The sequence below is a fragment of the Nymphalis io genome, chromosome 17 (genome assembly GCF_905147045.1).
Source record: "Nymphalis io chromosome 17, ilAglIoxx1.1, whole genome shotgun sequence".
NCBI lineage: Eukaryota > Metazoa > Arthropoda > Insecta > Lepidoptera > Nymphalidae > Nymphalis > Nymphalis io.
Window position 1 is genome coordinate 4,553,492 of NC_065904.1, and position 11,432 is coordinate 4,564,923.

Sequence of the window (11,432 nt, forward strand, 5' to 3'; positions counted from 1 at the left end):
AAAGATATGGCCACAGAGTACGTAACCAAGCACTTACCACTTATATTTGACTAGAGACAACTCTACTCTAATTTACTATCTATGATTATTAAAGCGACTCTGTCACTTTGCTTTCTGCTACAACTTCAAGATAAACTTGTAAATGTGATTTGTGAACAAGTTTCGATTCCATCTTTTAGGCATGCAGAAATATTATTTCTGCTGATTATTATTATGAGTGAACTGTGTTTCAAATAAACATTAGTACTTTTTTTTTGAAAATGGCTAAAGAAGGAGATATGTCTTTGCTAAATGATGTATTGGAGCCGTTTAGGCGGGTTATAAACACCGATCCGCCAAAAGACAAATTATCGGCGTCTACGAAATTAAATTTTTCTGATAGTAACCAATCAATAAAAGAAGGTATTATTTCCTGTTTTTGCAAATCTTAATTGCTAGATTCGAGAATTTTTATGTTAACTTAAATTTTTGCTTAGATACACCTAACATACATTCGCTGGGAAAAAGAAAATCCGTCTTAAACATTAGTGCTCCAGGGACTCCTGAAAAACGTATGCGTTCTGAATCTACCTCTAACACGGTGTCAGTACCGCCTTCACCCTGGGAAGCAAAACGGCTTAAAATCGATTTAATTGCAGCAAAAGCTCAGGTAATATTAAAGTAGAATATATATAGTCTTCTAAAATACATGTGGCAACTTAAAACTCATTATAAAGTTATATAAATAAATATAATCTTATCACAACAGATAGCAAAGTTAGAAGCCCGTGTTAACCATCAACATACAATTCGGAAAGAAATGCAAATTCTGTTTGAAGAGGAAAAAACATCGCTCACTGAACAGCATAAAAGAGATCAGCGAGCTGTTTCTGAAATGGAGGAAAGACTGCAATTAATAAGAAGGAGAGAACAAGAGTTAAAAGATGAATATAATGAGGTATTTTTAACATATATTTAGTTAAAGATAAGTTTAGTTAAAACAAGAGGCCTATGTTCAGCAGTGGACAACGATTGGCTGTTGATAGTTAAAGATAAGCTCAATTCATAATAATAATTGGAATTACTAAACATTCTATTAACAGAGCTATGCTTCGACAAGTTTAACAAGTCGATAATAATTATTAATAATCAATATTATATCTGTTTGTAAGCATATTTACAATGTGTTAGTAATTTGATTTTTCAGGCAATTAAACAGCATATGGAAAAGAAAACTAAATGGGATAAAGAGAAGAATGAGCTACAAAAGCAAGTAGCCGAGTTGAAAGATAAGTTATTAGAATCCAATGTGAGCAGTAAAGATCAAATATCGGAAATGAAAAAAGATATGGATGAATTACTCCAGGTAAGATTATTAATTACATACCTCTTTCATATATTTTGTGTTATTTATATCCGTTGAGTTAATTATAAAGTCTTGGAACAATGTATGTGACCTATTTGCTTGTTTCCAATTGGCTGATTGGAACAATTTTTAAATAATTATATATTTAAAATTTTTATTATTTCATTTATATAAATAAAAACCATCACAACCATTTTGTTTTTAGTTTTTTTTTATTCTCTTTCATATGTATGTTGCAAAAATAACATTTTCTTTTTTTGATATAAGTAAAGTTTTAAAAAACTTTATTGTGGAATAATTAGGATTAATGTTATTTAATTAAATGGTGATGTAACAATTATTGTTAAATAGGCTTTAGAAGGTGCACAGCAAGAGGTGGATATGCTCAAAAAAGAAGTTGCAAGGCAAACAGCCAGGGCTGAACAATGTACAACGCTACGAACACAAGTGGAAAAACAAACATTTGAGCTTCAGCAAGTTACAAACAAACTAAAAGAAATAGAGTATGAAAGAGATTCATATAAGGACTGGCAACAACAGGCAAAAGTAAGCGAAATGATCAATAATATCCTAATATAAAAGTTAATAACAAATAAATTGATGGGCTGGTTGGCATGATTGGTAGACACTTGCCTTTCACGCCGATAGTTGTAGGTTCGATTCCCACCCAAGACAGACATTTGTGTGCATGAACATGTCTGTTTGTCCTGAGTCTGGGTGTAATTATCTATATTAGTATGTATTTACAAAAGAAAAGTAGTATATGTAGTATGTCAGTTGTTTGCTTACCATAGTACAAGCTCTGGTGCTTGCCGTCTCTATGCCGGTGTCGTGCGATCGATGGCCCTCTACAGGGCACCCGTTTGGTCTCACAGCCTATCGGGCGTCCGCCGCTGCAGGATTAAGATCCAAAGTTCGCAGGGGAGAGTGGCCATCCGCATAGTGCAGGGATATCGCACGATATCCTACGTGGCGGCAACCGTCCTAGCGTGCTTTCCGCCCTTGGATATTCTGGCGGATATGGATGCGAGGGTCTACCAACAGACCCGCATCCTCCGCCAGAACAGTGAAAGCGCGCCCACTGCGTGTGCTCTCAAGGCGTTAAAGTGGCAGGAATACCGGAGGGCTCTTACGACGTGGCGCGACCGTCTCTGTGAAGAACGGTACGCACGCAAACGCGTCGTTGGAGCGATCCTGCCAGCCTTCGAAGCCTGGATGAGACGAAAACGACGAGTCACCTTCCGACTTACGCAGGTAATGACCGGTCACGGTTGTTTTGGAGAATACCTGTGTAAGATCAGACGCGAATCGACGACGATGTGTCACCACTGTGGCGCGGTCCGGGACACAGCTCAGCATACGTTGGAGGTGTGCCCCGCGTGGAGTGCGGAGAGGGAGATCCTGGTCCGTGTAGTCGGACAAGACCTGTCCCTGCGAGCAATCGTGTCGGCGATGCTTCGCAGGGAATCGGCGTGGAGGGCCGTAGCCTCCTTCTGTGAGACCGTCATGGTTCAGAAGGAGACGGCAGAGCGGGAACAGGAAAGGGCCGATCCTGCTCGGCGGAGACGACGACGGCGTCGTCTCGGCCCTCCCATAGCCCATACGCCAAGGCTTAAAAGATAGGGCGTAACCCTGGGGCCGTGGATGCGTGAGGTGGGGGCCTCACGTGTCCTATTTCAGACGGTCCTGTGGCGGACGGCAGCCGTGATGGCCTCGAACTGCTGTACGCACTAGCGAGGAGTGCGGGGGGGTGAGATTCGCCCCCTGATGAGAGCTCCGCCGAGCCACGAGTGGAGCAAAGCACGGGAGAGGCCGCGGATGCGTTATATCAACACGATCCCGCAGCCTCTCCGATCCGTGCTGAGGACGGCCATCGCAGTGGTTTCAGTTGGTAAGAATCCCACATAACCCGGTTCCACCCCCATAGGACCCGGGTACCTTTCTGAAGGTTTCCACTGCGAGAAAAAAAAAAAAAAAGCTCTGGTGCTTAGTTTAGGATCAGATGGCCATGTGTGAATAATGTCCCAGAATATTATTGTTATTATTATTATAACAAATTTATATAGTAAGTAAATAATATTAAGAATTAACCAACTAACTAATATTATGTTTTGTAGTATTCTCTGATGAATACAGTTATTTTTAAATTAATTGGAGGATTTTAAGTATGGTTTTGTGTTGAAATAATATTGTTTCAAGTACACAGAAACTTATTACAAGAACTTATTACAAATTTATTAAATAAATACATTGAAGTTTATCTAATAGTTTGTTATGCCTGGTTGATATATTCAATTAATATTTACATTTGTAACCAATAGTTTTGTCAGTTACATTCCTGTGATTTTTTGTCATTTTCTATCTTTAATAAATAGTTGTTGGTTATATGCTTACCACAGTATGATGTTTTTTTCAGTTAAAATAAAATTGATGTATTTACTTTTAGCATTCGCGTTGTATGTATAATATATATTTTGGTAATTATTATGTTGGAAAGGTGCGATAGATTATGTATTATATGCTTATAATATATATTTTTTTAATTTTTAATCACTTTCAGACAGCACAAAAACGTCTATCGAATATGGCAGAACTAGAAAAAGAAGTTGTACGTCTAAGGGCGGCAGAAAGGAATCTTCGAGATGCTGTCTGTAATAAACTTTTGCTTGAAGAACAGGTTAATCTACTAACTACAAAGGTTGAGACTTTACAGCCAATGCAGCAGCAGTTACATGAAGCAACAGTAAGTAAATATTAAATATATAACTATCTAAACATTAATGGGCGTATTACTTTTGCTTATGCTTATAAAATTTTAAAATACATATTCCGAATTCAAATATCTGTTTTTGGATAATTTATTATCATATATAACAGATAAAAAATAAAAAATTTTTTAGGTAAAAATAGCTGCTTTAGAATCATCACTGGAAGAATGGACGACTGCTGCAAAAAATCATGGTATTGAAACATCTCGTGCACTGTCTTCCGCTCTGGACTCGGCCTTAAGCAGTCAGTTAAATGCAGTTGCAGGATGTTCCGAGGCACAGTCCATCCTTGCACAGCATACTGAGGTAAATAAAAAAAGGAGAAAACATCCTCCCAGATCAACTTTGATGATTGGGTTACATTTTATCAGATAAAAAGTTTTATTATATTAATTCATCTTTTTATTAGCAAAGAAAGAAGACTTGAAATGAACCCTATGGATAGAAAATGTGAAATTTTACTCTTAAGTTACTCATGATTAGTGGTAGTGAACATTTCACTTTGTTATATATTATGTTAGTGCAAAAAACTGAATATGTTCACTACTCGAAACAAATTGCAACATATTGTGTATATCATAATTCTTTTTTCTACGACGAGATTTGTGTATGCTCCATAGTGGAGCTGTATGTCAAAGCTTCGAATGTTTTATTTAATCATAGTAGTATTTATTTTTTTATTTCATAATTTATTATTTTATTCTAGGAACTAGCGACGGTTAAATTTGAGCGCGACAAGATTAGCACTAAGCTAAATGATCTGCAAATCGTGCGCAAGAACCAAGAGAGTCTTATACATCGGTTGCAGAAACGGCTATTGCTGGTCACGAGAGAAAGAGATAGCTATAGGTAAATATCAATATTTTTTTAAGTTCTCAATGAAACTAAGTATTCAATTACTTGACATTAAGTATTCAATTACTAATCAAGATATACCTTTTTATTTCTAAATATTTAATTTCCTCAAAAAACGATAGTTCTTGTCTAGTTTATAATATAAACTCATATGATTTACTGCGTGCACGGATGTATGACTGTGTATGTTTATGACTACTATTTAACATTTTCATTCAGCATATTACTGTAAGACATTAATTTAAATAACGAGTAATGAAACGAATGGCGCTAACCGTGAGTACCGTCCGTGCGGCAGACAGCAGCTGGACAGCTACGAGCGCGAGCTGACGGTGTCGCTGAGCGGCGAGGGCGCGGGCGGCGCGGCGCTGCTGGCGGCGCGCGTGGAGCAGCTGGAGAAGGCGCTGCAGGCCTACCGCGACCTGCTGGCGCACCACGACCACGAGCCCTCCGCCAGGGGTACGGACGCGCTACCCGCCAACACTGCCACACTCCCTGTACCCTCACTCCCATAATCCGACACGACCGGAAAGAGTTCCCCACTCTGGTCGGCTCCAAAGAATTCCTTGACAGAAAAACCCAATAACTTTTATAGACTCCACCTGGGTTTCGAACCACGTAGATATAATACACGTAGATACATATAGCGAGACACTGGACCAACGAGGCAGTCACATTGCCTATAAAGTCCTTCCTCAATAAAATGGCAATCTAATGTAACAATAATTTTCTAAATAGAACTGATCTTAGTAACTTTAAAAAAAAAATTATAATAAATAAAAAGAAATTACCTCCACAGACATTATGTCCATGTCTTTGGTGTATCATATCTTGTATTTCTATTAATGTTATTTTAATGAGCTTGTATGTTTTTACTAGGCAGCATCACATCTAAGTTTTAACATTAAGAATTGATGGAGATATGATATTCATATGCAATATAAATATAAATTGTCATTAGACCTTGAAGAGTCCAGCTGTCTCCTTGATGATTCAGAATGTATGCCAGATGACTTCCTTGAAGGGTCGCTGTATGTCTTGATGGGTTTTTGAGCCGGTCAGGATGGCATTTGGCCAATCTGTCCATAATTGGGTCAACTCTATTATGGATCGCCATTTTTCTTCTTGTCATTAGCGCGTTCGTACATACAAACCCGAACGTTATAATTTAATAGACCCCCAGAAAACTTGCAAACTATGCATAACAAACTTCATATTACTATACAATTTTTGTTTTATATATGTAACTACCAACTTCTTTTTTTTAATATACAATATCTTTTAGCATTAGAGAACGCACGCGCAGAAATAAATAAATACCGTGACGAGGCGGAAAACGCGAAGCGAGATGTAATAAAGCTGCGAGCCCAACGTGACCAGTTACAAGCGCACTTGGAAAAGCTTGCCGCACCTACTAAAGTAAGTATACATTTTCTATAATAATCATTAGCTTCCCACTATTCCCGTTTAATGAGTGGAAGGGGTGAAGCAGCTTGTTAGATAATACTTCGAAAAAAATATTATGGTTTGGACTAACGCAAATCTTAGGATTTCTTTTCGCCATCGAATTGTTTGGTTAAGAAAAATACTTATCGACAAAAATATTCCGACGGATTAATATAAAGACTTGCATTACACAAGATAAAAAGTATTATGTGTTTTCAATTGAGATAAAGAAGTTAGAAAATCTTTATTATATTTTACTGTTGACTGGTAAGAGATAAAGGTCGACCATTACGTGTTAGATACATATATATATGAGTTTATGTTTAAGGAATGTTGAATATTAAGATAAAAATATAGATCAACACTAAGGTATTAGATCACAGTCCATAATTTAGCTAAAAAGTTCCAATATCAACTTTGTATAACAGTTTTAGTACTTAGTTTTTACCTTTTGTAACTGGAGATTATTTAAGGATATTCCTATGAATTATAAGTATTTAATAAGGTCACAATAAAGCCTTCATATCAGTCTGTGTTTGTGAGCATATATGAAGTATGTTTTTTTTTTAAATATTTATTATTGACGTTGTGCTTGGAGCTCCTATAATTTTTTGATATTATATACAGGTCCTTCATTTAGCTGACAATCCAGCTGCAGCTGCCCATAAGCAGATGCAAGTAGATTTAGAATCGGCTCAAGAAGAGGTAAGAATAAAAACATGTAATCATAAAACTACCTAACTTTAAAATATTTTATATGTGCATCTTTTCTTTTTTTTAAATTTATTATAATATTTTATAGTAATGTAAATCCTTTCTCCATTCGTAGATTAAAAAGCTGAAGACTGCGCTTCGCGAAGGCGGATCTCGCGCTTGTCCCGAAGAAATGCAGCAATTAAAAACTCAACTTGAAAATAGTCGAATTAAATTGCAGAGGTATATTATATATAATATATATATAATAATAGTTATGTTTTGAATTATTTATTAAGACACTGACAATTCTGTTATAAATGAATTCGCGAATTATATATATTACAAAACCAACGCACACATACTTAGTTGCACACTAAGAAAAACGGAAAACAGATACATAAATCTTACAATAACATCTTAGTTACCAAGGTTGGTGGCGCATTGGCGATGTAAGGAATGGTTAATATTTCTTACATCACGGTGGCCTGTTTGCCCTTCCGCCTACTTATATTATAAAAAGAAAGTATTTTAAAATTTATATTAATCTATATATATTATGTCGTTGAATTAATTTGCGAATAAATATTTTTTCAGAATGAAAGAAGAATTTACATCTTCTGCTCAAGAATACCGAGATGTATGTTACATGCTCCTTGGTTACAAAATAGATAGGACAGGTCATAAGAATTATAGGTAAGTTCTTAACCAAATAACTGCCCCACAGTTTGTTAGTTGATACATGTGGATGAATGGATGTTTGCCTTCATAGCTGAAATCGAAATTAACACATGTAAAACACTGTCGTGTTTCATGTGTCACGTTTTATATCCACTAGGTATCTACAGTACAGTAACAGCCTGTGAATGTCCCACTGCTGGGCTAAGGCCTCCTCTCCCTTTTTGAGGAGAAGGTATGGAGCTTATTTCACCACGCTGCTCCAATGCGAGTTGGTGGAATACACAGAAATTCAGTGAAATTTGTTGGTTTGTCTTTCTTTCACAAAGCAGTAAAGTAGAGACTCGTGAATAGTATAGATTATTTATTCGCTTAAAAACTAGCATTAAATACTTTTTTTTGTTTCAGAATATCAAATATGTATGCTGAGTCATCAGATGAATACCTAACATTTACCTTGTGCGATGATGGTATAGAGATGGTTCATACCGAATATTCTGCATCTTTGGGTGAGCTGGTGGAACTGCATCTACATCATCACCGCTCTATACCATTGTTTCTAAGTGCTCTGACTATGGAACTGTTTACCCGGACCACCATGCAACATGAAGTTCAGGAGTGCTAAGTGAATGTTGAAAGACAGTGTGTCTGAGAAAAGTATTTTTGACTGAAGTAATGTATAGTGCAGACTAGTGAAATTGAATTGTGTTAGTTTGGGGCTTAAAAAAGTGGTTGTGGATCATGATACCTGCCTCGTATGTATGTATGTATTATTTTAGAGGCATAAAGCTGATTGCTTACATATTAATAATTTGTTAGAAGAATAATGTTTTGGTAAAAGCAACTTTCATTCATTATCTGCGTAATCCTAATGATTGATTGTGCAAATAGACCTGTAAATATGTTATAGCGATTTATTTCAACACCATCTATGTATGTATTTATAATATTGTATATTAAAATATTAGGAACATATCTAAATGGCACAAAAAATAAACATCACATAATCTACTTTAAACAAGGGCAAATGATTCATGTATCATTTTGATCTTGCATAACTAGATTGTGCTAATCCATCTGAAAATATGTGCAGGTTGGCGGCTCCGGAGCCGACACTTGAAATGTTTGCAATGAATTTTAACTTGTAACCTTTGGTTGATTACCTTGTCTTATATTTATCTACCAAACCACTTTGAAGCGTGTATATTTAAGCAGTTCCTGGTAACTAAGGAGAATTATACAATATATTATATTAAGCGGTAATAAATCACATTAAAGAAATATGTAAAATGTAGGATATAATCTCATATTCCTTTTTACATTGTGAGTATGTTTAAAAAAAAAACATTTTTTATTTTTCTATGTTTAGAATAATACTCTGTATTGATATTTACGATCCCTATATAAAGCTAGATTCCTTTAATTCTATAGAATTATAAATTAAATGTGGCGGAAACTTTCCTGGTTCGTTATTTTTAAATATATATAAAATATCATTCAAAGTCAAAAGGTTAGGTTTTCAGTATACACTTGGTTTTAAAATATTAAAAATTAATTTAACTAGTGAATATATGTATAGATACAATTTATATTACTGCATTAATTCCATTATGAGTAAAATATATGATGACAAAATGTAAGAGTTTTTATTTATTTAATTTGTTAAAACTAAAAAATCGAATATTTAATAAATAAATGCTTTACTTCGTACTTGGCCTGCACTTGACATGATTAGAAAGGGATGGCCGTGTATTGTTTACGCTTGTGCTGTTCCAATTTAATAATACAATTATTATTAAATTGCGCCATACAGATTAATGTCCTCCTCAGCTACCCCGGAGGTTACCTCCTCATTATTTATTACTTCTCTCTTTCCTCAGTAACACAGCCTAATACGGTGTGTGTTGTCACACCTTAAAATCAGAACAAAAGTTAGGTGTTGATAACTTTGTGACATTAAATGACAGATTTGTCAAACTAAATTACATTATAATAGTAAGTTATTATGCATGATATTAATCCTCAGAATTAGAACTTACTAGAAATATTATTCAGCTTTTTGATTATATAAGCTATAGTAGCAATGATTGTGCAGGTCAAATGATGCAATAATACCAACATTAGAATACAATTTTTTATCGGACTTATCTCTTCTGGTGTAGCTTTTATATATTATAAGTTCGTATATAGTACGTGCTTGCTCGCCACACGTGAACAGTTAAGAAACAATTTATGTTATTCCATGATAAACCTTTGTATCGATAGAATGATTCAGATAAGATATATAGATAGAAGATTAGAAGATGATGATGCAAACAAGGAAGCTACCGCTATGCTGACCTTAGAATGTCATCTTAATTATTGTTTTTCTCAAACTTTGAATATAAGTAACACAAAGTCAATTAATATAATCTAAGCTTTTTTCTCTTAATGTAAGGATTGCCATTTTTTGATGGTGAGATGGTGACAATTTATCTGGTGGTTAAATCTAAGGTTTGTTTATGTTCAATCCTGCCAAATACCATTGGAATCATGGAATTTATTTCAAAAGAATTAAAAAATTGGCGTGTAAATTTTTATATACTAAATTTTTCATTTTCAATGTTTGGAATCCATCTAACTTAATTTATAACAAGCGCAATAAGTATTCCTTTATTCAATAAATAAGCAACTAATTCTCCTACAGCTGGATTAAGGCCTATTGTCCTTTCGTTTACTCAAAATGTTTGGACCTTATTCCACTAGGTGATTGCAATGCTAGTTGGTGTAAACATCTGGCAGATTATCATCCGACACATGATGGTTCCTCACGACGTTTTTCTTAACCGCCGAGCACGAGATGATTTCTAGACAGATGATTTTAAATACATTAAAACTTTTTGACGCTTGCTTGGACTTGAGCCTGAAATCATCGGTTTAGTTTTACGTTTTCTAACACATATGAGGCAATTCCATTTCGAAGTGATTAGAGTAAAATTATATAGTATTTTTGATTGGACCCCATACAGTCTCCCCACCCGAGGCTAGTGCCTTGTAAGCCCAAGCATAAATAAGGAGCAGATTTTACATTAAATGAAGATTGTAAATTGCTTATTTATAGTGTAAAAGAGTGTGGTGATTGTTTAACTTCATTTTGTCATAGTTGTATGCTTTTATGAAGACTGGATTGATTTATTGGTCGCTATGTTTTGTATATTTATGTATCAGTGGAGGTGGTGCCAACGTGAACAAACATTTGCTTACTATTGTTATCAATTGAATGTTAAGTACTGCTTTTTAAAATGACTTTTGATAAAGATGTAAATATTTTTTCATTTTGTTTAGTTTTTAATTATTAATTTTAAGTTTTAATTATTAAATGTAAGACGAATAAAAGTAAATTTTTTGAGTTTTATTTTAAGGTTTCGTATCATTAAAGTAAAAATACTTCATTACCCGCTTGCTGTTTACTTTTCTTCCTGTCCGTTGTGTACAGAGATCTGATTATTGATATCAGTTCTAACAGAAAAGTACTATAAACTTTTTTCGAAGTGTTAAAGATTAAAGTGTTTAATTTAAATGAATTCTCTATTTTTTTACGATGTAGTCTTGATTGAATGATAGTTTTTTTGTGTATTACGACGTCAAACATACAGGACAATTATAAT

General features: G+C 34.8%; 1 protein-coding gene across 1 annotated transcript; it reads left to right on the forward strand.

Annotated features, from left to right (window-relative positions):
• The first annotated feature begins 82 nt into the window (after positions 1–82).
• Positions 83–11,078, forward strand: LOC126775081 (mitotic spindle assembly checkpoint protein MAD1). The gene is made up of 14 exons (XM_050496835.1): positions 83–402; positions 477–649; positions 749–937; positions 1,187–1,345; positions 1,697–1,891; positions 3,906–4,088; positions 4,246–4,419; positions 4,820–4,962; positions 5,267–5,427; positions 6,254–6,387; positions 7,042–7,119; positions 7,244–7,350; positions 7,705–7,803; positions 8,194–11,078. Exons 1-14 carry the CDS (start codon positions 261–263, stop codon positions 8,408–8,410), a joined length of 2,154 nt encoding a protein of 717 aa, XP_050352792.1. The 5' UTR covers positions 83–260; the 3' UTR covers positions 8,411–11,078.
• The last annotated feature ends 354 nt before the right edge of the window (positions 11,079–11,432 follow it).